This window comes from Erithacus rubecula, assembly GCF_903797595.1.
Source record: "Erithacus rubecula genome assembly, chromosome: Z".
In the NCBI taxonomy this organism is placed as follows: domain Eukaryota; kingdom Metazoa; phylum Chordata; class Aves; order Passeriformes; family Muscicapidae; genus Erithacus; species Erithacus rubecula.
In genome coordinates, this window is record NC_136661.1 from 22,900,337 (window position 1) to 22,927,831 (window position 27,495).

At 40.0% G+C, this 27,495-nt stretch overlaps 1 protein-coding gene across 1 annotated transcript in view; it reads left to right on the forward strand.

Moving 5' to 3' along the window:
* The first annotated feature begins 4,949 nt into the window (after positions 1-4,949).
* The window catches only part of ZFR (zinc finger RNA binding protein), a 26,391-nt gene continuing 3,845 nt past the window's right edge, over positions 4,950-27,495 (forward strand). Inside the window, exons 1-7 of the mRNA XM_079330651.1 lie at positions 4,950-5,083; positions 5,285-5,369; positions 21,185-21,467; positions 22,897-23,041; positions 24,156-24,374; positions 25,534-25,784; positions 27,189-27,380. Coding sequence (XP_079186777.1) covers positions 5,047-5,083; positions 5,285-5,369; positions 21,185-21,467; positions 22,897-23,041; positions 24,156-24,374; positions 25,534-25,784; positions 27,189-27,380 — 1,212 coding nt within the window. The 5' untranslated portion in view covers positions 4,950-5,046. The remainder of the gene's footprint in view (positions 5,084-5,284; positions 5,370-21,184; positions 21,468-22,896; positions 23,042-24,155; positions 24,375-25,533; positions 25,785-27,188; positions 27,381-27,495) is intronic.

Sequence of the window (27,495 nt, forward strand, 5' to 3'; positions counted from 1 at the left end):
CTTTCACTTCTTCACTTTAATAGCAGGAAAATAGGAAGGAAATATCAGAAATAGGAAGTGTACTCATTTAAATAATCCTTCGTAACTTGCACAATGTCATGTAGGCCACAAAATGAAAAGAAAAGTAGAAAAATGTGCAATTCTTACTATATCTTTGACCTTTGGAAGACAAAAAATATGGTTGTTTATACAAACAGGAGTCAAAGCACAGTAAATGATAAGCAGGCAATATAATAATTATCACCACTGCACCAACACCTGGCTTGTCAAGACGTGTAATTGTGGAAGATGAATAGATTATATTGCAATACTTAGTGGTTAACTCCAACGACGAGATCATCTCCAAATACAGACTATTAATTTGTAAAAAAAAAAAAAGTAGTTATTCTTTTCAACTAACTTTCATTAACTCTTCATGTTAGAAACATCATTAGAGTTCATGTGTGCTATATGCTATATATGCCCTATATTTTTTACAGGTCAACACTTGGTACACAAAGGATATTCAGGTTTTAATGAAATCATCCAGGAATTGTTTATTCAATTCAACAATTCTTTATGATTTTAATCAATTATTTTCATCTTGACATAAATGAAAATAAATATTCTCTGCTGGCTCTTAATGAGTTAATTTCTCCCACCTGCAGTATTTCCTCCAAAGCAAGCATGAAGTTTATTTTTACAGCTGGATTACTAAATAGCAGGTCAGTGAGGGGAGAGGAAGGTTTGCTGCGACTGGGATTTTATGTTCTGCTTTTCAGGAACGATATGTTTCTTTGAGAAATATTCTGGTCATTGAGTGTAGCGGCAGTTTGAGCTTTTGGTGAATTACCTTCACTATTTTTGATTGCATTTAGAAAAGAAGAAACAAGCTACTAAGAAAAAATGCTGGCTTAAAATAGTGGAAAAGGAGCCATAATTTTTCCAAGGTAAATCTCTGCTGTTACCTTCTGAGTGAGTCATCTATCCCCCCAAGGGGTATAGTTCACTTTCTGAGCTCTTAAAATAGACTTTTGTAATGGATTTGTTCCTTCATCAGACACTTTGCTTCTGCAGCTGCCTTAAAAGGGCTTAAATTCTTCTAGTTACTGCCTGATTGCCTCATTTCATATCCCACATGTCTTCGGCAGAGAAGAAGGCTGAAGCATTTGTTTTTTTCTTCAGTGACAGATTTTAGCATGCAGATTTGAATGGGAATGCTGAAAAACACATGCTCGTGCTTCTGATTACATAGCAATTACTAACTGCAAAGGATGACTCCTCTGATTAGAAATAGTAGAGCTAGCAAGGAAAGCATACTGGGGCAAACCTAAAGTGGGAGAGGTTTTAAAGCTTTGCTGTTTGTGCTTACTAATTTTTAAGGTGGAAGAAGAAATCTGCTGTGAAAGGGGAGGTTAGCTTATAATATTAACTGCAGTTTCATTAAAGTGTCATGAAAAAAAGAGTAAGGGATGCCACCACACAATGGTTTTGCTTGTATAACTGGAAGTCGTTCGTTTCTCATGTGTTTAATGTAATTCGAGCTTGCAACAATACTTGCATAACTTTCTATTATGTTTGGGAAGTGGGGTTTTTTTATGTTGCAATTTAGTAACCTAAACAGTAATAACTTCCATCTGTGGTTTAATAAATTATTTTTATATGTTTTAATATGTCTGTTGTTATGGCCACTGTACAATGTCAAAACCCTGTTGTTAAAAGTAACACTTTTTTTGCTTTAATAATTCGAAAATGTGGCATCTTGGTCTTTACTGCTTAAAAAATGTAATTTCACTTTACAATATGAAGGTTGATATGTCTTGTCTCTCTAGCTATCTGAAATAATTTCCAGGTGAGAAGATAGCACTGGTCTCCATATGCTGATTGTAAATCTCTTTCTATCTAGAGCACTTATAAAGGGAGCACTAAGTATTAAATTACCTTTTCAGGAAATAAAAGCAGCTTTTGTTAACATGGTTTGTGCTGCGCTGGAAAGCTTTCACCTTCTGCTGCGTGGCCCTGCCCTCTGGTGGGCACGCAAGAGCTGGCTGAGAGCCTGTATTTTTTTAAAGTAAACTGCAAAGTTGCCTCCAAGAAATCCTACCTAATCTTACTTACCCCATCTTGAGATTTAAAAACATTTAGTGTTCCTCATTTTGTTTCAGTTTTGTAGTCCTGTGGCAGCAGCAGAGACGTTATCACATATGTCTTCGGACATTAAAATAAAATAGTAGGATTGATGATGCTTGTATGTTATTATGGTGTTTTCCTCTTCTCACTTTATTTTGGAGATCTCATATGGTTGAAATAAAGGTCAAAAATGTGTTTTCCTGAATGCTGGCTTGATTGCCATTTTTGTCTGAGGTATTTTTAGACACTTTGAACGTTGTACATGTGGAGTATCTGATCTATTTAATTCCAGTTTAAAGATTTGTGTTTCAGCATATGTTTTCATTCTGGAACTTCTTGGCTGTGCTTCTGTAATCTTATTAGAATCAGGGACAGAGAAGTTTCTTTTTCCTATTTAAAAAAGTACCTTTTTCATGTTTTACTGAAGCTTTTCTGTCTTTCTCCCTGTGCCACAACTTGCACTTTTTCACTGCATGTATTCTCATTCCAGTTAAAGATACAGAAATCAGTAAAAGTCAAAATGCCTGTAAGGATCTTATCTGAATTTTTTACTGTTTCATTTTGAAGCAATCTGATGCATGTCTTAAGGAGATAGAATCTTGTTTTATAACCCACAGAGGTTTTTTAAGTATAGACCATGAATCTGATCCTGCAAGCTACTAGTAGCATAAATAGATGTTATGTAATGGTTCACAAAGTCACCAGGAAGCATCAGGTTCTCATTAGGAAACTGCTGAGGGAAAGACTTGTATAATACTAGTGGGGTTGGGGTTTTTTTTCAAGGAGACAGAAAATATTTTAGGGGTTTTTTTTGTCACATTTAGAAAGTATGACTTCTCATAAAGTGCGTTGTAGTCTTTTCAAATATATGATATATGCATTGAAAATTCAAAATGCAAAATTTACACAGGAAAGTAATCTGAAACTTCTTCTGAAATTGCAGCTGAATTTGGCTGCCAGATGGGAGCTTATGCTCAGAAATATGCAGGGCTGAAATCACAACATAAAGGGTGTAGTATTTGAATTATAACTACTAGAAATTACAAATTACTTGGATGAAGAAAAGTTATGAGACCTAAGTAAAAAATATCTGTTGTGAGTAAGAAAGCCTTGGGGTTTTTTTTTGTTTGTTTTTTTTTGGTTTTTTGAGGTGCTGGCAAAGGTTGCCCAGAGAAGTTGTGGGTGCTCCTTTCCTGACAAAGTTCAGGGCAGGTTGCATGGGGCTCTGAGCAACCAGGACTAGTGAAAAGTGTCCCTGTCCATGGAAGGGGTGTTGGAATAATTTTTAAAGTCTCTTCCAACTCCGGCCAATCTGTTTCTGTCATCCTATGAAGTTTATTTCATAAATGAATAGCAATGGCAGGCCTAACTGCTTTGCAAAAAACAGCTGTAGTGATGCAGTGATAAAAGGTATGTGAATGTCTGTGTGTATAGATGCTTATATTTTTAATAAAACATATAGTGGATAATGTCTATTTATCAGGATATTGGAAGGCTTATAACTGAAAAAACTTGAAAGACAATGGAACAAAAAAACCCTATGTTGTCTTCTCAATTATAGACAATTTTTAATAAAATTAGGGATAGATACAAACATCTATATAAATCATAAATCTGTTTACAGTTTGTACATCCTGAGTCAATTGAAACTTCCATAGCCGAAGCCATATCCTCTTAAGTTCTTCTGTAGAAGGTTTCTGTAGCATCTTCTTCTCAACTAGTGTTCCATAGTGTGGATTAAGGCTTTTCTTTCCTAATCTATAGCAATTAAATATTGACCCAGTAGCCACTTTCATCCTAGAAAAGCACTTTGGGTAGAACTATTGTTGTTCTTGATTAGGATACGAATGAACAGGAGGTACAGTAATATTTAGTTCCTATGCAAAATTAATAATAATGACCAAGAAATTATGTTCAGTAAATTGGGAAGGATGTTTGGCATCGGAAGTAGTTGTACTTCATATGCAGCTGCAATAATTTCAGCTATGAGATGAGAAAGTACTTTCCTCTTCTCATTTTATGAACAATAATATCCTTGCAGTCCTACTGTCTACGACCACAGCTACTGTGGGATAATGGGAGTCCCTCTTTTTGTGAGGACTTCAGGAGGACATCTCAAACAGATGTATTTTGAATAGGCTTAGCTTGCAGTAAACAAATACTTCCAAAATGATACTTTTTACTTAATCCAGTGTTTGTTACTCGTTTTATACGCCTTGATTACTTTATGAATTATACCCATTGTAGGACAGGCAAAATATTTTCGTCCCATTTATGTATTTAAGCATTCAAGTTTTGCTTTGTTCAGAGTTTTGGCGGACATCTGATGCTCAGAGGGAAGGATTTGCCGGGAGGAGGGGCAGATCCACGGGGAACGGACGCTCGTTCAGTGCCTTTGATCGGGAGGTCACGGCAGCGGCCGCAATGTGCTGCCTAGCGCGTTTCAGGAGCGATCTGACGGACAGCTGGCTTCTGGAAAAGTCACACGAATGGGCTCTGTGTGGGTGAGGCTGCACTAGCGTTGCACGTGCAATAAGCACACAGGAGTTATGGCGGGATTCTACGCACCATATATATATACATATGTATGCGTATATGTAAATATTCTATAGGTGCCCCGAGCGCGGCTCCCCATGGACGGCAAGCGGGACTACAACTCCCACCGGCTCCCGCGCACATCCCGCGCCTGCGCACGAGGTCTCCGGGGCGGAGGCGGCTCCGTGTTCCTCAAGCGGGAGCCCTGCCCTGGCCGGACTACATCTCCCAGCGGTCTCCGCGCACATCTCGCGCCTGCGCAGGCGGAGCCGGCCCGGCCGCACTCCGCCGTTGTCGCCGTCGGTGGGTGGGTGGGGGAAGGGAGCGAGCGGGAGGAGGAGGAGGAGGGAGGGGGGGGAGAGTTGAGAGTTCACCCGCCGCCGTCGCTGCTAGGCCGGACTCATGATTCCCATATGCCCGGTAGTTTCGTTCACCTATGGTGAGTAGCGGTGCTCGGCGTGTTCGTGCTTGGGGAGAGGGCGGCGGGCGGGGGTCGGTCCTGAGGCGCCGAGTCTGACCCTCCCGCGCTCTCTCTCTCCCTTGTCCCTGTGTGTGTCCCGTTCTTTCCCCACCGCCTCCTCTCGCCGGGCCTCCTGTCATGGCCCCGGCCGCCGCCGCCCCTCGGTCGCCGCCGCCGCAGTGCCCAGCCGGCTGGGGGAAGATGCCAAAATGGCCACCGGCAACTACTTTGGATTCACCCACAGCGGGGCTGCTGCCCAGTACAGGTGAGCAGCGCCGCGGGCCCCCGGCCCCCCCAGGGCCCCTCTCCCCGGCCGGGACCCCGGGCAGCTCCCGCCCCTTGCCCCGTGCCGTGGGCTGCGCTCGGACCCTCCCGCCGCGCCTCGGGTGCATGTGCTCATCTCCCTGTGTGCCTGGGGCGGGGAGGTGGGGCTGGGCACCGCGGAGAAGGAGGAGGACGATGATCAGCGCCGGCATCGGGTCCCCGGGCCCTTAGATTAAAATGGCCACTTGCAGTCGGCAGCACCGGCGAGTCACCGTGTGCCGCCCCCAGGCCCGTCTCCTGCCTCGGCTGCGGGGAACACGGGCCCTGCTCCCCAAGGCTTTGCTGGCACTGAGCGAGCACAGGATCCCTTCCAACATTGTTGGAAACCAACCTGAGGGAGTCTGGATGGATCAGGGAGAAATGCAACACCGGAAAATAGCGGGGGGTTTAATCCAGCTGAAGTAATGTTATGATCGATGTGTTTTAGAAAGTAGAGACGGTACTTTCAGGGACAGATATCTTTTTAGAAAAATGTTCTGCTCTAATTTCTAAGACCAGGAGCAGTATTCTGGTGGAACTTGAGGACTCGTGACTGTATTAGGCAGTGTACATACCTGTCTCTTAGGTGTCTGAGTAGGTCTATCAATACAGCTCTCGGGTAGACACACTGACACAAGTCTTTGTATCTTGTAGATTTTGTTCATCTAAATTGTGGCCAGAGTGTTAAAAAGTATTTGATAGTTCTATTATAGTACATTTTCTGACATCATATTACTTAATTTGCTAAATACAGTCAAGAACATCTTTGCAATTTTGGCTTGTATTGGAGTGAATCTCCACACATTTGAATCTTGTGTTGCTCATTCTGTAAATCTGTAATAAAAAGCCTAAGATGTGGTGAATAAGAAGAAAACCAAAAGAATAAAGCAAATATATCAGAAATTATTATTATCTATTACTTTATATATATAATAATAATATAATTTATATATAATAATATATATTATATATTTTGTTATTATTATAAACTAATGAAGGAGTGTACTACTAGCTAATAAAAATTGCATACCTAAAATAGTTTTAGGAATGTACACTTTTGTGGAGGTGTTGGAATAACTCCAAGTCTATTTTTTCTGTTGATTTTTTTCCTGAAAATGGATGGGAAGTACATTGAATTTCATTTACTCTGGTGTTTAGTAGAGGATTAAATTTAGCTAATCTTCTAGTTCCTTTGGATGCTCGCAGTGTGAGTATGTGTTTACATTTTACATGACGGTTATAGTGAATATATAGGACATATATTTAGAACTTCCCTTTAAGTATAAAGGTTAAGTGAATAATAAACGAAGAGCTGTATGTCTGCAGTTTTGAAGTGCAGATGAATTCTTAAAATCGTATTTTATTACAGGGTTGAGGTGATCTTTAGACTAAATATCTTGGACTATTCCTTTGAAGTTATATAATTGGAGTAACATTCAAGTTTAATAGCTGATCCTAAGTATGTTTTTGAGAAAATGGAAAACCGATCAAAAGAACCTTTTTCCTTTGCTATCATGACTTTAAGATACTGTTTAATTTGCTATCAGTTAAAGACTCTACATCCTATAAATGTTTTGTGTGTTTACCACATCTGGAAGTGAGGAGACATAGCAATCTGTTTTTAAGCAGACCTTTCATAAGGAATTTAATACTTTGAGTTGAAAATGTAAGAGTCAGTTCAAATGTTGGAAGGGAGCTTACTTTCACGAAGCTGACTTGGTAGGTCCTTATTAGTGTGTTTACTGAGTACTGCAAATCATATATTCCACTCCAGTATATTTGAGAAAAAGGATGCTGGTGGCAGGGAAAGATGGTAAGATTTGATATTACAACAAGTCTTTAATTTTTTTTTTCCCAGTATTTGAAGTTCATGTTCCTGGAAACCAGGGCAATAGATAAACAAACAAATGTTTTTCTACCTACTTAATACATAGGTGAGCCTCATAAATCTTGAAAAATAAAAGGTGCTTCTGGATGCTGAACTTACCTATGGATTTTTTAAAAGTCACTCAAAGTAACAACCTGTTTTAAGAGAACAAATCACGCTTGGAGTTGAAGTCTTTAGTTCTTTATGCATACACCATTTGAAAGTTCTGACACTGTAGATTTTATAGCAACAAAGAGAAATTTGCATAATAAACACAACATCAGTGACATTTTTGAAGGTTCTCTCCTTCCAAGATGACTGACAAAAATTCTGATATGTTGGAAGAAGATTAGTCTGCAATTTTAGATGTTCTCAGTGGTCCCTAATAATAATAATCTGAATTTTATTGATTTCATCACTTAGTTAAAAAAATTTTGCAGTTCTTTTTAGCATGCACACCTTTCTTGTAATATTTTAAAGTATGAATACCCCAAAATATATTAAGTCTTCATCTGGAAACACGCAGATAAGCTAAAAAGCCTAAACTTTGCATCAGAAAAAAGAGAATATCTAAGTAGATTCCATTCAATTTCAAGGAGTAGAACGGACTCATGTGGTTGTAAGGAACCTACAGTCATTGTCCAGTCACTTGCCTGCCCACTTCAGGGCTGGCCAAGTTCTAGCTGAGTTGTTAAGGGCACTGTCCAAATGCCTTTGAACACTGACAGACTGAGGCATCAGCCGCCCCGAGTCTCTAGGAAACTGTTGCAGTGCTTGAGCACCCTCTCTTTATAGAAATGCCTCCTAATGGCTGGTGAAAGCTCTCCTGGTGCAGCTGTGAAGCATTCCCTCATGTCCGGTCCCTGGATTACAGGGCAGAGATGCTCAGCACCTCCTGGTGCCTTTCCCCTCTTCAGGAAGCTGCAAAGGGCACTGGGGTCACCCTTCAGCCTCCCTTTCTCTGAACTGGACAAGCCCAAATTCCTCAGCTGCTCCTCACAGGAAGTTCCTTCCAGCCCTCCTACCAGCTTTATTTTCCTCCTTGGACACCTTCAAGAACCTTCCCATCTTTCTCCACCTGCAGGGCCCACGTTGAGTTGCCCCAAGGCTGAGCCCAGCAGGGCTGTGTCCTCCATGGGCCAGCTGTGCCATGCTCAGTGCTCTGGGATGGGCTTTGTCCTCAGGGCTGCCCAGGCTCTGCTGACCCGCACTGAACCAACCAGTGCCAGCTCCTTCTGCAGTTGTCCAGTCAATCCTCTCCCTCTTCATACCTGTGGCTGGCATTGCGCCATCCTAGGTGCAGAATCCAGCATTTGAACTTCTTATGTTTCCATCCATTAATGACTGCACGATACTCCAATCTACCCAGATCCCTCTCCTCTTGTCCCTAAAAAGGATCTACAGCATCTTCCAGTTTGAATCATCAGCCAAATTGCTAATGGTGCACCCAACTCTTGGTTGCCAGACAGATGTAGCCCCATTCAACAGAACCCTTTGGGTGCTGCCATCCAGCCAGAGCACTGTGAACCTGCTCATCCCACAGCTGGACAACTTGTTGGAAAAGGATGCTATGAGGGACAGTGTTAGCAGCTTTAGTCAAACTGGTGCTTCATCCACAGCCTTCCCTTCATACAGGGGGTGAGTGACCTTATGATGGAAGGATAGGTTGGTTAAGCCAGAGCTTTCTGTTTGTGAGCCTGTGTTGACTGTGACAGATGATTGTATTGTTCCTTTACAATTCTTTCACCTTCCAGTGGCACTTAGTATCTCCATAGTTTTTGCAGGAGCTGAGGTTACGCTAATATATCTACAGTTCCCTGTTTCTTGCTTGCCTCATGCCTTTGTAAAGGGGAATTACACTGGCAAGCTTCCAGCCAGCAGTGATCTGCCCAGACTCCCGAGGCCTTTGATAGATGATTGAGAGGGGTCTTGCTGTAACATGTGCTGGCCCATTCAGTACTCCAGGGTGAATCACATCAGGGCCTGTGGAGATGTGGAAACATTTAGTTTGTAAGCTGGTCCCTCAGAATTTGAGTATTCACAGTTGTGGATCTCCCACTCAGAAGACTGAAAGGAGAAAATGTGCTGTACTAACTGACTGCTGAAAGGTGCTTTTAAGGAAGGTTTCTGTATTTACCTCTAGGTTTGTTGTAGATTGGTATAAACTCTTTTGGAATTGCAGTTCCTTAAAATAACAGTGTTCTAATTTGCATTATTAGTAGTGAATCAGAGGATCATAGAATATTCGGAATTAGAAAGGACCCACAGGGAACATCAAAGTCCAATTCCTGGCCCTACACAGGACATTCCCAAGAATCATACCATGTGCCTGAGAACATTGTCTGAAATTTCTGGAACTCTCTCAGGCTTGGTATTGTGACCAATTCCCTGGGGAGCTGTTCCAGTGCCCAACCACCCTCTGGGTGAAAAAACTTTTGCTGCTCTCAAACCTGAATCTCCCCTGACACAACTTCTGGCCATTTCCTTGGGTCCTGTCACCACAGAGAAGAGATCAGTATCTGCCCCTTTGCTTCCACTTCTGAGGGTGTTGAAGGCCACAGTGAGGTCTCCCCTCAGTCTCCTCCAGATTGAACCGACCAGATGACCTCAGCCACCCCTCACATAGCTTCTCCAGACTCTGCACCATCCTCTGGATACTCTCTGATGGTTTAATGCCTTTCTCACACTGTGGCACCCAGAGCTGCCCCAGCACTGGAGGTGAGGCTGCCCCAGTGCAGAGCAGAGCAGGACAATCCCCTCCCTTGCCCAGCTGGTGATGCTGTGCCTGATGCCCCAGGACAGGGCTGGCCCTGCTGGCTGCCAGGGCACTGCTGGCTCCTGTTCAACTCACCACTGACCAGGAACCCCTGGTCCATTTCTGTGTCACTGCTTTCCAGCCTCCTGTTCCCCAGTCTGTCCACACATCCAGGGTTGCCCTCTCCCAGCTGCAGAATTTAAATCAAAAACTGAAAGACAGTGGAGCATAGAAGTTACTGTGTCTTCCTGGAATTCCAGCTTGTCCATGCCATGATGGATCATCTAAATACTCTCTGTTGTTCTTCAGTAAAAAAGAAATTAAAATTTGTCCAAGTCTTAGCATTAAATACTGATATTTCAAGCAGTTGTAAAGGCCAGAATGATAGATGCTGAGGTGGTAGACCTTGGATGTGAAAAATTCCAGAGTACTGGATTGTTGCTGTTTAGTCTCAGCCAGCAACCTGGTACTACACAGCCTCTTGCTCACTTCCTACCTACTCTGGTGGGGAGGAGAGTCAGAAAAGTGAAACTCCTGGATTGAGATAGGAACCGTTCATAAGAAAAGGAAAAAAAAAAAAAAACAAAAATAAATAAAGAAAATGAACTATAATATTAAATTATAGCAGCAATAAGAAGGAATAGGGAGAATTAAACCCAAGAGAAGAAAGCAATACACAACACAATTGCTTATCCCCTGCTGACTAATGTCCAGCCTGTTCTCCAGAAACAATCGGCAGCTCCTGGACAGCTCGCCCTAGTTTATGCATGCATGATGTTCCATGGCATGGAATATCCTTTTGGCCAGTTTGGGTCAGCTCTCTGGCCGTGCTCCCACCGAGCTTCTTGTGCACCTGCTTACTGGCACAACGCAAGAAATTAAAAAGTTCTTGATGGGGAGTGAGCCCTCCTGAGGAACAACTAAACCATCTCTGTGTTATGAGCATAATTCTCATACTAAATCCAAATCACAGCATTGAACCAGGTCCTAAGAAGAAAATTAACTCTACCGCATCCAAAATCAGGACAGACATGCAGAACTTGATGACATTTACTGTTGTAACAGTATTATCAGTAAAGTTCCTTCAGTTGACTAGATAAGAAGAGGAATAAATCACTGTCTTTATTAGTTCATAAATACTAATTTTTATAAAATGTATTTGAAATCTTGTTCCATGTTTAATCAAAGACAGCAAAAGAGCTAAGTGCCCTTTAAACCTTTAAATAATGTATTAGAAGCATTATTGTTTCTTTCAGTGTTGTTGCTGCATAAAATTTCCTGCTACCTTACTAATTTAAAATTCTTTGTGTGCTCTACCCAGTAATAATACCGTGATTTACTGAGAAAAGCATTAGATTATGCAAATAGTAATGTAGGAAATTTCTCTGAACAGTTTGTGTTACAGTTTGTTCTTTCTGCTAGTGGTGGCGTTAGGGCGAAAGGTTATAGATCTGCATGCAATGTAAATCTCATTTGTTACTTATTTAAGTGACTGTACTAAGCCATCTGTTTAGGAACCTGAAAAAAATGTGGAATTTGGTGATACTAGTCTTCTTTGTGTGTGTGTGTATGCTCTGTACCTCACCTGAGCCATGTGTGACTATTCAGTTTGAAATTAACATCCTAATATTGGCTTGACTTTCCCATGTGAAATAATATTAGTATTATTGGTTCAGTGCTAGAGAGAAGTATTGTTCTGCTTTTAATCTCAAATTGGGATATAGATGGAGAGATAGGGGCATTGAGTGATGTTTGGACAGAGAAGTGTGCAAATGTGATAGTTTCATTTAATTAAACTTGTATTACAGTTTTGGTTTCTGCTAAAAAGGTAAGAGTCTTTTAAGTGTGTGAGTGTCATCTTGTTGGCATTCATACTCAGTCTTGCTCTGATGAGACAGGGCACTGATGGGAGATGCTTGGGTAGTTAGGAATGGTTTGATAACTTTGAATTTCCTTCAAGCAGCTTGAATATTACTGTGTGTGACAAGCTATCATGGATAAGGGCAATTTTAGCAGTGCAAGTTCAGAATGGACCACAGTACCTATGAGTCCAGATTAAGATGCAATTTTCTAGGCAGCAGTATGGAAGTGAACTCTTGCAATTACAGCTGTTTTGGAATTCAAATGTAGTGCACCGTTTTACAGCATATTCAACAAAAACAAACTGAACAACAAAAGAAACTGAATTGCTATGCATGGATGAGTTGGCTATTGAGAATTGATTGGGGGTGGAGTATTCTTTTCACATTTGCTGATATTTCTAATTACTTTTGTCTTCAATATCTGCCCTAGTTAACTTTTCATCTAGATACTGGTTTGGAAAGTATCAAGTCTTTCAGAGATGTTAGGGCTGTAATTCACAGGCATACCAGACCAAGCTAAGGTATCACTAAACATTATTCAATCTTGTATTAGCAAAAACAGGATGGTAAGGACAACTGAGGGTAGGACTTCTTCTGCAATATGTGCTACTAGACTTGAGCAGTGAAAGTAATCATTGTTTTACCACAGGGTGAAGCTAAGAACTCAGAATGCTTGCTATACTCATGCTCTCTTTTGTTCCATCACATCTTGATGCATACATAATTCTTAGCAGAAGAGACTTCACTGAGTATGACAGAGCTGCATAGAGCAGATTGTCTTTTGGTCTACGAATGTTAGTGTTAAGTGCTATGGTAAAAATGCTGTTCTAGCTCAGTGTCCACAAGAAGCCTCCAGTACTGTTGTTTGTGAAAGGATTTTGATGGACTTTTTTTCAAATCAATGAAGTCTCACTTCCAAAGGAGACATTAGAAAGGCAATAAGGGGCTCTGAGTTTGTTAACATGAGTTGTATGCCAGCATTGCAATACGATATAATAGTGAGACAGAGAAGGTGGTAAGTGAGGGGGAAAGGTACCTTGAGTCAAAGAAGCCTTTGTCATTTTAAGGAGGGAAGCCTGCCAACTAGTTGAAATTTGCAGCAGGTGCTTGTCTTCAGAAACTGAGCACCTGGAGAAGATTTTCTGTTAATGGTATAGTTGTGTCCTTTGTAGCTGTATCCTCAGAATAAGTTGATGGATATAGATTTAACGTGGGGTGTTTTTAAATTATGTGTGAAATTTTGTCTGCTGCTAAAATACAGCAATGGTAGCTTAGAGCATAGTTGCATTATTAGTGGTAGAAAAGCAAAGTAGTAGCTTAAGGCAGGAAATACAGAATGTTTTAGCAATTTAGTACAATTTTTCCACACTAGTGAAATTTCATTCCTTTTATGGAGAACTTGCCAATTTTAGAGATTTTTCTGTTTAGCATCTTCATTAACAGTCCAGATGTTAGGGCAGAGTGTACTCTCAGCAAGCTTGCTCATGACAAAAAATGATGAGGAGTGACTTACATGCCAGAGGGTTACGGTGACATCCAGAGGGACTTCAAAGTTCTGGAGGAAAGGGCTGCCAAAAATCTTGGGAAGTTCAACAAGGGGAAGTGCAAAGTTCAGTATTAAAGAGCAATCCCGTGGACTGGTATGTGCTGGGCCACCCAGCTGGAAAGGAAGAAGACCTGAGGGTCCTGGTGGACACCAGGCTTGAATGTGAGCCAGCAGGGGGTCCTTGCAGCAGGGAAGGAGAATGGCATCCTGGGATGCATTAGGCAAAGTACTGCCAGGTGGATGAAGGAGGTGATCATTCCCTGCTTATACAGCACCAGTGAGGCCACACCTGGAATCCTGTGTCTGTTTTTGGGATTCAGTACAGGAGAGATCTGGAGACATACTGGAGAGAACCCAAGAGGCCCACCAAAGCTGCTGAGGAGTCTGCAGCATTTCTTTAATGAGAAAAGGCTGGGACAGCTGAGGCTGTTCAGCCTGGAGGAGGGTGAGGGGGATCTTAATAAGTATAAATACCTGAAGGAAGGATGCAGAGGACAGAGTCAGGCTTTTTCTTGGTGGTGCCCAGTTCCAGGACCAGAGGCAGTGGGCACAAACTGAAACACAGGAGGTTCCCTCTCAATGTGAAGAAACACCTTTTAAATACAAGAATGACTGAGTCCTGGCACACGTTGCCTAGGTAAGTTGTGGAGTCTCCATCCTTGGAGATGCTCAGAAGCTGTCTGGATACAGTCCTGGGTGTCTGGTTGTAGGTGACACTGCCTGAGTGGGATTGGACCTCCAGTGATCTCCAGAGGTCTCTTCCAGTCTCTGCCATTCTGTAATTTTAACTGGGATGATGTTAGTAGTTGCTCCTTTTTTAAGCAAGTACAATCTTTCAAGCTTAATTCTTTTGAGTATTACCATTCAAGGTTGCTGAATAGACTTGTCAAAAAAAGAACTTTTTAAAGAAAGCTGTATAGGCAGTGGGCTTTCTGTTGTGTGAGAGGTTGATGCAGGGCATGTATTACATCACTGTTAGAGATACCTGCAGTATATGCAAGGTACAAAACATGGCAGAATTTGATTTGATTTAAATCAGGACATGAGACTAAATGTAGAGATTATCAAAGAAAGGGTGTTTTGAAAACATAAAGCTGTTAATCTTTGAGGTGAGTGAATTATTGATAAGTGTATAGTTTAGCTGTCTAGTGTCAATCAATAATTTGTAATGGCATGATGCAAAGAAGTTTTTAGAACAAGGAAGGGGAAGAGAAAACTTGACATGGCTACAAATCCCCATCATTTTTAGGCCTTATGTAGTTAAACTGTAGAATGTGTTACTGTTGAAATTTATCAGAATTCAGGAGGGTATAGCACCATTTGCATGCCTTCAGGCCTCTGTGGATTCCTAATGAATTGTATTACAAATAGTGTTCTGTTCACAAAATTGTAAGAATAGGAAAAAGGTAATTTTCCTTAAAGTTGCACGAAGATACTGAAATATTGAAAATTTTGTGCCTGTAGTGAGTGACTGGCTCCAGAAATACAGAGGCAAAGTCACTCCTGAGGTACACTATACTGTAGTGTGATATTTCATGTCACCATTTTCTGCTGTTTGGTGTTAAGTGTGTTGAGGAGAATAAAGGTCAATTTTTTTTCCTCCCTGTTAATTCTAATTTTGGTTTTGCTTTGCATGTTCCATTAGCACGTCTGAAACTTCATCTGACTAGTTATTCAGGAGTGGCTCTTCCTAGGTTAGGATATGAAGCAGTAGCAGATTGCACTGCTTCTAATAGTTTTTATAGAACTAGAACATACTTGTTTCAATCATCATGTTCCTGAAAGAACTGCAAAACTGGTTTTTTTCCCTATTCTGCTATTAATAGAATTATCTGTGAAACTTCAAGAAACCTAGCACTTAGATTTCACCAAATATGGTTTCCTTAATGCTAAAATGTTCCAATGCTCTTTAAAGGTACAAATCAAAAAATACATCCTAATTAGTGATGGGTTTCATTCAAGATACTCGTATTTTAAAACTATTTTAGAACTTAGCTTAAATGTTGTGCATGGAAATAATTTCTTTAAATGAAAAAAACAACACCCAAACCCTGCAAGAAATATGTTTTAGAAGTTGCAATTTCTGAGGAATACTGTCTTTGGGTAGAGACATACTTGGTTTTAGGCCAGATCCTTAGTGTCTATCAAAACAGCACTCATCAGAAAACTGAAACTGAAAAATCAGAGATGTTATTTGCCTCTTGGAGGAGTTTTTTCAGTGTTCAGCAATCTAAACAGCGATGGAATAGGAGCAACATTTGTGTGCATGTGTTGCTTGTTAGTGCAGCAGCATTGAAGTTGAGCAAGCTATGTGCACATAACTTACAATTAATTTCTTTTTTTTAAATTCAAATAAATGAATCAAGTGTGTTGAAAAGCAGGGCTTATAAGGAACATTTCATGTGCTTCCTGTATACATACCCTTTATGTGCTGTATATCTTACTTGGAAGTAGGATGCCTTTTCCTGAAAATGTATTATTCCTCTGGCAGTAATTGTGCCAGTGCCAGATGGATTATCACATTTCTTAATGTATAACTTACTCAGCAAATACCTTAATGTGGAAAAATAAAGTATCTTACAATCTTCATTTATCTGCAGAATCAATAGCGTTATATCAAAGCATTGTATTTTCTTTGTATTACTAACGTTAAAAAAAAAACCCAAGTTTTCTACTTCCTATTTAGTTTTAAACAAAAAAACCTGCACCTAAAAAAGGGCAGTAGCTGGAAATGAAAAAAGACATGACATAAGTGTATTGCAGAAGAAACTTCAGTATTTGTTTCAGAATTACTCTCAATACTATGTCATTCTCTGGTAATACATATTTTCTTTCAATGTTGCTATTGGCAAGTAACTGACAAAGCAGCTCCTGTGTTCCATCTAACAAGTTCTTATCTAAGCTTTTTTGGGGAATAATACCCCTCATTTGCAAACCTGCCTTGTATGGCAGTTTAGGTTAGACAAACACGTGGTTGTGGAGCTGAAGAACAGCATTTTGCCAAGTGGACACCTGTACCTCATTAATTGCTGTTGGCTAGCAGTTTTTGCTCTCTGTAACTTTTAACTGTTTAAATGTGCTGCCAGCTTTTTTTTTTTTCTTTGCTTTTTTTTTTTTTTTCCTTTCAGTGTCTGCATTTCATTTTTTATATCAAAAACATGCTACAGTGTCCTTGCTGAAGGTCTTCAGGCAGTTCAGGAAAGGTTATTAATTGCTGCTTGAATATTTGGCTTTTTGACAAGAGAAATAGAAGTTGCCAACAGAATTAGGAAATTAGTCTAGTCATTCTAATAAGAAATGCAGTGTAGTGATTGCTAATATCTTCTGTTTTGAGAGCTTGTTCTCAAGGTGTGGATTTCTTGTTGCTGATGGTTTAATACAACTTGGTCAAATGTTCAGGGCAGAATTTTCCAGGCTAAGTATCTATCTAGAATTATCTGGTTTTTGTAAAGCTATGCTGTAGCTTATTTGATTATGTGGTGTAGAATTGGGCAGGGAGATCGTCATAATTATTTGGTGTCTCAGTGTTTATAATGGAGACTTTGCAAACAAGAAAAATATTTTAAGATAATATTTTATTTCAGAATGACAATTCTGGGTATATTCAACGGGGTCTAATGCCAATACTATGCAAACATCTGCTGTATTACTCTTACATCTAATTTTAAAAGTACTTGCATCTGATGAAAGGAGTTTTGTGCACGTGGCAGCAGTGTGGAAAAGGCAGTTTTTGCTTTGGCTTTTGCTTTGAGATGAATTCTACAGGATTGAGAGACAGGATAGCCACTCAGCCCCAGCCCTAGGAAATCAGATTGTCATGGAATTAGAGGTTACTGTGGAGAAAGATATGTGGTCAAGTGCACTGCAGTCATTCTTATCAAGCAGGTTTAATACCATAGTGGTATTTTACAATATGTGGCACTTGTGCTGATACTAATGCAAGAAGATTGGTATTTCCCATCCTTAGTGTCAGTAGAAATTATAATAGGTGATTTTCAAAGATTTGAGTCAAAGGTCTTTTACAAAAAATACTTGTGTCCAGTAATTCAGTATTGCTAATAAAGAGTTAACCTCTCATTTTCTTGGAATTATTCAGTTAGAATGTGAAAGATGAGTATACACTGTGGTGTAAAACATCTAAATAGAGTTGACCTTGTTTGGAATGAGGAAATACCATTATAGATGTGGAAGTTTAAAAACGGGTAAGTGCTCACACAGAGCAATTTGTATGAATTCACCAGAGACGTGGCGAAGAACATGCATGTGGTTTGTTACCATTGCTCTGCTAACATTCTGTATTTCATTGGTGCTCTAATAAATTGATGTGCCTAAATCTTTTGGAGACTTATTTATCTGAAATACTTGATGTGATGCAGTTTGAAAAATGACTGCTTAAGGTAGAGATTAGTAAAAGAATTGGATAGAAAGAGCTGGTAGAGGTGATTAGTAGAATTAGAAGAACTATTATCAAATAGCAGTAATTGCAGTGGAGCTCACTGGGGTTTGGTTGTGACTAGTATTTCTGTTAGTGTGGCATGTTGTGCTATTTGATGGGAGGAAAATAGTGTCAGTGCATAGGTAACTTTGCAGGAATCTGGTCAGAGGGAGCTAGACTGGGAAAGAAAGTGGTTGTCTGGAGCAGAGTGGGTGGCACAGCTGAAACTTCATATGAAATGGCGTGTGAGGATTTTGCCATCTGTAGTCAGAGGAAAACAGAATATTAAGATAGGTGCACAGATGAAGGAAGAGTGGAATAAGTTTGGTGAAATAATCTAGAAGGAGCTAAGTTCATCTCTGCAAACTGATGAGTTTGCAAGCCATAATAACTCTTGTACTTTATTGAAGAAGCTGGCACAAGGATATTTTTATGTAAATTAATTACATTAAAAAGTCTGCTTGTCTTAATGTTAAAGGTTTTCCGTAAGACCACGGAGAGAAGAATGTCACAAATTTAAGAGCTGTCACCATTAATTTCTGTAATTTAATGTAACACAACTTTCAGAAAGGAAGAAGCAATCAGTTCTAGAATACTTTTCTTGCAGTCTTGCAAACTCGATCACTAGCTCTGCATGATGTTGCAGAAGCAAGGGGAACAGGTTTGCTAAAATAAACATGGTAATAGAATGTGTATTAGCCTTAGAAATCTAATTATTTGGGCTTTTAATTCTATGCCATGACAAGGAATTTTGCTGCTCAGTTGTGCAAGAAATGAAATTGTCTGTACCATAATCTTGTTAATAGTTCTACTGGTAATATTCATAGTCTCTACACAATTTTAAATACTAAAAAATATCAGGTATGCTTTATCATACATATTCTGAGAACAAAAGCATTTTCTTTGCAAAACTGACTGGTGGTACTGTTACTTTGTAGTGTGTTGTAAGCACTGTATCTTATTTTGTTACAGTAACTAACAGTTTGCTGAAACATGGAAAAGCCATGCTCGTGCTTCTGCCCAAGTCTTCTGCTCTCTTTTTTGATCTGTTTCCCTGTGTATGTCTATAATTAATATGGGTTCTGACTCCCAGCATACTTAGTTTTTCAGCTGCTGTGTTTCTTAACATTTCTGCCACGATAGAATATGACCCCCGGAGGAAACTCTCAGGTCCTTTTTTTGCTGGATTAGTGAGTTAAATCAGTGCACTGAATGGGTTGACAAGTAACAGAAGTAGCACCAGGGATGGAATAAGATGGCTTAGCCAGGATTGGTAAGATTAGTCAGGTTGGGAGAAGGGAGGACTAAGAGTGGGAAAAGTATGAAGACTTACCCTGTTGGCAGTATTAGACTGTTAATGTTTTCAGCTGCAGTCAGTTAAGCAGTCTGTACTCAGTTTAACGTGATTGTAGTAGAACATGTATGACCATAATTACCTCCAATTTTGTGGATATTTTGTGCTGTTAGTTATGTGTATAATGAGGCCTAGTTTTGTAGACTGTCATTCACTTTTACCATCGCAAAACAGTCTTCCTGAATTTTGCGATGGAGTCCAATTTCTCATGCTAAGTGAACAGAATTTTCCTGCAAACATCAGGGAGGAGGAGTTGTTGCAAGCAATGATGGGAGGTACATAGTAGTTTAGATATTTTTATTTTGCTCTTAGGTTAGTAATTGAAAATAGCATAAAACATTATTGTAAGTACAACTCACAACTGAAGTAAAATTGGGTGGAATGCAAGTAGTCTTTTAAACAGTGAAGGACATATGGTGGGAAGAAAGTGGAGTCTACGCATGTAAGTCCACTAGTAATAAAATTTTCTGTGTTTCTGCTGTGAGAATAGTTTGGGGGGGAGGAGAAGGGGTTGCATGTGTGTGTTTTATTAATTTATTAAAGTAAGCGGGTACTACTGTAATTGAAATGTCAAAATCAGGTTTTCTAAAAATAAGTAAGAAAAAATTACTGAACACAAAGGAATTGTGGAAATGTCTTTTGTGTAATTAAAAGTATATAGATGTAGCTATTATTGAACAGCTGTGTAGGAAATGTACAAAAAAATTAGAACTGTCACTGAATCCCCACTTGATGCCATTGTTCCAGATAGTGATATTTCACCTGCTTCACTTTATTTGCTTGAAGAAATCAAAATAATTATTCTAAGCTTCTAATCATAATCCACAGATATATATCATAATAGGACAACGTCATGCAGAGTTACATATCAGTAATTCTAGTTTCTGTTCAAGTAATTAAACCTTTGAAGCAATAATTTTTTTATTTCTGCTGTTAATATTTGCAGATTTTTAGTAAATTGCCGCATATTAGTGTCCTACCTGCAATTTTTATACAGACAGATTAGTCTCAGTGTGTGCCTGGAAGATTGCCAGAGCTCTGGTGGTGGTTTTCTTGCTTGATATGATTGTCTGTGCTATTGATGCTTCATGTTGCATCAGATTTCTGCTCTAGCAGGTGGAGCCAGCTCCTATAACTCTAACCATCTGTTGGAGGAGTCCCCTATCAGACATGTCTAAGTAAATGCAACAGTTCCGATCTAATTTTTGTGGAAGTCTTTAAAATTTCATTGCTTGATTATGGTGTAATGAAAAAGTTCATGCTAGTACAGGTCAGTAATAAGCTCTCACAGAAAAGTAACATTTTTCTTCAGTTTGACAGGCGTGTCACTTTATTGAACTACTAAAGCATTTAAAACTTGCCAGTGTAGAAAAGAACAGTTTGGGACTGCTGCATTATTTTGAATGAAGGACTTGTGTTCCACTGCTTAGAAAAAACTGAACACTAATGCCCCCCTAATGAAATAAATAATCATCTGCATGAAATGTCAGGGACTGTAAAGGCAGAACATGGAGTAATGGTTACAAATTGAAAGAGGAGACATTTAGGTTAGATGTTGGAAAGACATTCCTTACCCTGAGAGTGGCAAGACACGTGGAAAAGGTTGCCTAGGGAGGTTGTGGATGTCGCAACCCTGGCAGCATTGCTTTGACCAATCTAGTGTAGTAGAAGCTGGCATGGAAGTTGGGACTTGATGGTCCTCAATGTCTGTTTCTGTGCCTTACATTCCGTGATTCTGTTCTATATGTCCATCCACAGAAATCTGAGAATCATACAGCCTTTTCATGGTGATGGAAGATGGGTAATAAAAGCCATTAATTAAGAGTATGCACAGATAGAAGGCTGCTGCAGATCTGTCTGTAGAACAGGCAAAGTATTAATCAAATCTGGGATTTTGCGATGTGTGGGCATTCGCTTTGTACGTTGGACTAACTACTTACTGTCCTCTGCCAATACAGCCAGCAGCCAGCTTCGGGTGTAGCCTATTCCCATCCAACCACAGTTGCCAGCTACACGGTCCACCAGGCGCCGGTGGCGGCGCACACGGTCACCGCAGCCTATGCCCCGGCCGCGGCCACGGTGGCGGTGGCCCGGCCTGCGCCGGTGGCCGTGGCGGCCGCTGCCACGGCTGCTGCCTACGGCGGCTATCCCACGGCACACACAGCTACCGACTACGGCTACACGCAGCGGCAGCAAGAGGCTCCACCGCCACCACCTCCTGTCACCACGCAGAATTACCAGGTAGGTTCCTGCTGTGCAGTTTCTGAAAGGTGCTTGGAGAGGAGGAAGCCTGCTTGGGAAAGAAAATGTGGTTCTGTGAAACTGCTGCTGTGAAGAAAAGCACTGTCTTGCGTTGGCTTAGATGTTGGCTTGGTGTGCAGTAAACTGGGTCATGGAGCTGAAAAGACTCTTACAGTAAAAATTTTCAGTAGAGGTGGGAATAGTTCCTTTATCGGATTCCTGGGTGCTGTGGGAGTCTAGTACCAGCTCTGTAAGGACAGATGATTGCCCTAGGAGATAAACTACCTTAGGTGGTAGTTTTTGAATACCCTCTTCTGAGATCCCTGCCTAACCATCTGTGGATGCAGCCTTTTCCATAAGGGCTTTTGCTTTCTGTCCCCTTTCATCTTGAAATACTATGTTTCTTGTAGTAGTTTTTAAGCTTTTTAATCCTGAGCTTATCAGGGCATTATCTAGATTCTCTGTAGCATTTAGGTTTGTTTAGAAAGACTGTATTATTGCTGCATGTTCTCAGTTCTTTTGTACAGATTCTCTAATTTGTTATATATTATGAGGTCAGTTATTTGATACATTTGGAAAAAAGAGAGTCCCCTAAACAAAGTAAAGTAATTCCTGTTTACACAGGTTGGATGAAAAAAAGATTTTGTTCTTGTATTTCGTGGAAGTAAAAAGAATTTTAATACGTTAGCATATTTCAGCTGTAGTTCATGCCTTGCTCCCCCTTAGTTGATCAACTCTTTGTGCTTTACCATAAAGAGGGTGAGGATGAGAGATCATATGTACATTCATATGGTGGCTTCCAGGTCCCCTTCTAAGCTTATGAGAGATCTACTGAGTTGTAAAGGTGTCAGATGAGCTAGTTATCTTGCCTTTATAGACTAGTTACGGTTCCCTAATGAGCTAGTTGATACACCAAAAAGTGAGGAAGGCTTTGAAGTACCACTTTCATACTTTAAAAAAAATATAACCAAGAAAATTGTTGTTAATGATGAGATTTTTAAAGCCAGTACAGGCTCATGTTTCTACTCCTGAGAATTTATTTGTGTATGTAGAAGTTAATGTTTTGTAGAGATCTGTGGTGGGTTTTTTCTTAATATTTTACAAAAATGGAATCTGATACAGTCACTAAAAACTATTGAGAGTAGATGCTTTTCAAAAATAATTTAGTAGAGAAGGGATTAATAGTATGAGGAGAGTTCCTATATTAAGTCTGTAAAAGATCTTTAGGGTTGTTTCAGACCTGAAGTATCTATGAAAGTAAATTTAATTTTTCTAATGCATTTATTTGTATATACTGTACATATAGATGGGAGGCTTTTATTCTACTTGAGTCGGCCAGAAGACAATACATTGTTAATTTGGCTCTGCTGATGAATTCCATTCCTCTAGCTACATACCTACAGGTGGTTTCTCTGTTTTGAATCCTTAGGATTCCTACTCTTACGTTCGATCTACCGCCCCGGCTGTGGCTTACGACAGCAAGCAGTATTACCAGCAGCCAACCGCAACCGCGGCAGCCGTGGCTGCTGCTGCCCAGCCTCAGCCCTCAGTGGCTGAGTCCTACTACCAGACAGGTGGGTGGCATGGTTCAAGCTACTCTCGTTACTCAGTCTTGTTCACTGCTTTAAGCCTTAAAAATAGTTGTTTGACTGTTTCACTTCTTTGTTTTAAGTTTTGTCATGTAATTTCTGTTGTATGGAAAGTTCTTCTGTGCCTAGGACTTCAACACTTGTGGCACTGCCATATGCAGCTGCCTTCTGAGATTTGGACTGCCACTAAATACACTTGAAACGTCCTTCTAGACAAAGTTCTTGCTGATTTATCTAGAAACCTTGCTGAAGTATGTGGACACTGCTGAGGGCCTAGTCAGATTTCAGCCAGGCCTTTTCTCAGGTTCTTGGCTTCTTTCCCAGGCCATGAGGCTTTCTCAGCTCTGGCCAGGATTCTTTCCCAGGATGACAGCTTTCTTACAGATAGAAAAGAATTAATAATAGATTAGCACCAGATTTTGACCATGGGATGGTGTGTAATGTGACATGGGATGTTTTCTCCTATTGCCAATGAACTGCTGTCCTGTCTGAGATTTACAATCCGTCCTGTAAGTACAGGTTGGTTTTCAATAAAGTGCTTCTTTCACTCAAGAAGAAGTATGTTGCTGTTATTTGCTGTTCCTAGCTCAATAGTGACAGAAGTAGGTTGAGATAATCTGTGTTGTGTTCAGATAATAATTCAGTTAGAAATACTCTTTCAATTCTCTTAGTACTTCATGTATATAATTCTCTTAATTATACATATTATGATTGCTACAAAGCATGAATCCTGCTAAGTTGTTTTTTTTTTACATGGACTTAAGAGGAAAGTTTAGATGTGCTTTGGTTTGGAGTATTCTAGTAAAACTGGTGGAAAAGAAGGTTGTTTAAAACCATGTTAAAAACATGAAAGCACTGTTTAAGGCTTACTGCTGTGACTTGATTGGATACATGGTATGCAGTGCATAGCCATGACAGTAAAGCAATCCAATGCACAACACTAAAAACTGTAACAAATGAAACAAAGCTCCCAAAACAAACCCCCCCTTTTTACACGTTTGATCACAAGCATATTGTTAATTTTCTCTTAGTGTGGTTTGCATTTCACTCAACTAAAACATGTCAATGTTTCTGCTCTTGTGTTTTCTATCCTCATTAGCTCCAAAAGCAGGATATAGCCAGGGGGCAACTCAGTACACCCAAGCCCAGCAAACACGGCAAGTGACAGCTATCAAACCTGCCACCCCAAGTCCAGCAACAACAACATTTTCCATATATCCGGTGTCCTCGACTGTGCAGCCAGTGGCAGCTGCAGCCACTGTTGTTCCATCCTACACTCAGAGTGCGACGTACAGCACAACAGCAGTAACTTACTCTGGTAAGAATTTTGCATGTTTGCATGCTGTGGTCTTTGCAGTTGCTGCAGAACAAGCTTTCAGCGCTCAGAATTTTAGCAGTTTGTGGTCAATTATATCACAGTCTGCTATGATATATTCAGTTCAATCATTACATCGTAGAATGTTTTGTTGTACCTTTAAAAGATGTTTGATGTCTTATGAGTGTATTTTGTTACATGTGAGAATATACAAAGGGCTGACATTGCTACATGAGCAGTGACTTACTGCAAGGTGAAAAGGAAAAAGCAGAATATAAAGTATAAGGAAATGCATCCACTCAGATGTTACTTCCCCAAAATGGGAAGGGTGCATGCATTACAAAGACAGGGAAGAATTCAATATAAATCTTTTAAGTTTGGGTTGTCCTGACCCAAAATGGAATGAGACATGTGTGCTGAAAAGACTTATTCAACCATTAGGAATCCAAAACATAGTTAAAGTTGAAAACGTGTTAACTTCATAGCCATAGATGGTAATTAACTGGCATGTTATAGCTATCCTGAACTTTTTGTTTTCTTTTGATTTTTGTTTAAAAAGGAATTTCAATCTTTCCTTGAGACAGAGCCTGGTTCCCTTGATTTATTCAACTAGAAATCAAGGACTTTGTAGCCATGTTTTCATGAACAAAGCATCTTCTTTGAACCAAAACAACTTAAATCACTGAAATAGGATGTAATAGCACTAGACATCCCGTCTTTTATCTTCATTTTTTCCCCACTTCCTCTCCATATTATCAGTCCTTGCCATTTGGAAATGTGGACAGCAAATCTGGTTCTAGGAGATTGCTTGCTTCATGTGACCTTTGATAAATCTTTCACTAAAATTCTTCTTCCATCATATCCAATCTTATGAGATGTATCAGGAAATTTCACATGTTCTCCAGGGATGCTTTGATATATCTAACATAACTGTGTGTCTGCAAAGATGTGTCTAGAACTGAATATATTCCAACATAATTGGTGACTATTTATTTGTCTGCTGTGAAGCAGGAAGCCAAATTCAAGACTGCCTGATAAGATCTCAGTGAATTACTTCTATCTTACCCTGCCCCTCAACTGTTACGCAACATGATTTGAATTAGTGTATTATGTACTTGATACATTATATATGGTTATGTAACATTTGTTTTTAATTTTTCAGGTACCTCCTATTCTGGCTATGAAGCTGCAGTGTATTCAGCTGCATCGTCCTATTACCAACAGCAGCAGCAGCAGCAGCAGAAGCAGGCAGCAGCAGCAGCAGCTGCTGCTGCTGCGACAGCTGCTTGGACAGGGACCACCTTTACTAAGAAGGCACCATTCCAAAATAAGCAACTGAAACCAAAACAGCCTCCCAAACCACCCCAGATCCACTACTGTGACGTTTGCAAGATCAGCTGTGCTGGACCACAGGTATCTGTATTATGTATTATTCTACTGTACTTTATTCTTCTATACTTGATTCATAATTTCTTCAGCTAAAAAAACTGACCTCTTAAGAGTCATGGAATTGTAAAATAGCCCGGAAAGGACCTTGGAGATCATCTTGTTTCAAGTTCTGTGCTGTAGGTGGGAACACCTTCCACCAGAGCAGGCTTCTTGGAGCCCCATCCAGTCTGGTTTTGAGCACACTCAGGGAGGGGGCATCCACAGTCTCTCTGGGCAACCTGTGCCAGTGCATTGTCACTCACACAGTGAAGAATTTCTTCTTAATACCTAAATCTATTTCTTTCAGTTTGAAGCCATTCCTCCTTGTTATGTCACTCCAGGCTTTTGTAAAAAGCTCTTTTTCTTTCAATTTTTCTTATAAACTCCCTTTAGGTACTGTAAGGTCCCAATTAGGTCACCCCAAAACCATTTGTTTTTCAGGCTGAACAACCCAAATTGTCTTAGCCTTTCCTCATAGGAGGGATGCTCCATCCTTCTAATGAAGAGTATTAATTTTTAGGCCTGATTCTATACTTCTACTAAAGGAATAATAAAATAAAAACATGTACTATTATAGAAAGAGTTCCTGCTGTAAGACCTAAAGATACACCCCCAGAGCTTGTACAGAGGAGCTTCACCTGACCTCAGAATTATTTGAAACTTTGAATGTGATTTGCTTCTTTAGCATAGGAAACTTCCTAGAAAATACTGTTTTGAAAGCTGTGGAATTACACAGATTTTGTGAATGGGAAACCTGAAAATTTATTCTTCTTTATATTTCAACTCCCCAGTTCACTGTCACGGTGGGTGGGTGCAAGTGTCTAGAAAGTAGATTCAAAGTCATGCAGAGTGTTTATGTGTGAGTCTGGTGATCTTGTCAGTGCTTCCTACCCTGTCTGCTCTAGGTAGCTGGTGTTAATACAGGAACTAATATCAACTTCTGCATTTCTTTTCAGTGCAACTTTATTTGTGCACAACCTTCTTTTAAATTGATTTTTCTGTTTGTCTGGATACACTTAGATTTTGAGGGAGGCTGAAAATCAAGAATAATTGAGTGCAATACAGGAAACTGCAGTTTTCTGATCCTGTGGAGTTTTCAGTGGTGGTATCTATTGACCACTACTTGATTGGAAAGTTGAGAACTTAGAGGGAAAAAAACTATTGTTTTACCTCAGTGTGGCATCCTGATGCTGGAGAAGAAAATTTTCTGGTCTTAGAAGTGGCCTATTAATGCCTTAGAGTGTGCCATACCACAGAAATTTCAGTGTAGGAGGTACTTCTTAGGTAAAACGTGTGTTTTTGCTGTGTTCTCTATTGCGTATAATCACAGGAGCGATGAATCAGCAGTACAAAGACAGCTTACTCTGTGTGTTTTCTTTATTTAAACAGACTTACAAAGAACACTTAGAAGGCCAGAAACACAAGAAGAAGGAAGCAGCATTAAAAGCCTCCCAGAACACCACCAACAACAGTACATCTGCTCGTGGAACTCAGAATCAGTTGCGCTGTGAGCTTTGTGATGTGTCTTGTACTGGGGCAGATGCTTATGCTGCCCATATCCGTGGAGCCAAGCATCAGAAAGTAAGAGTTTCCTCTTGTTCTTACCATGCAAGTCAGTATATGCATTTCTCCCCATCATTTTTTCTTGTTTTAAGGAAGGAGGAAATACGCAGAAACAACATAATTTATATTATTT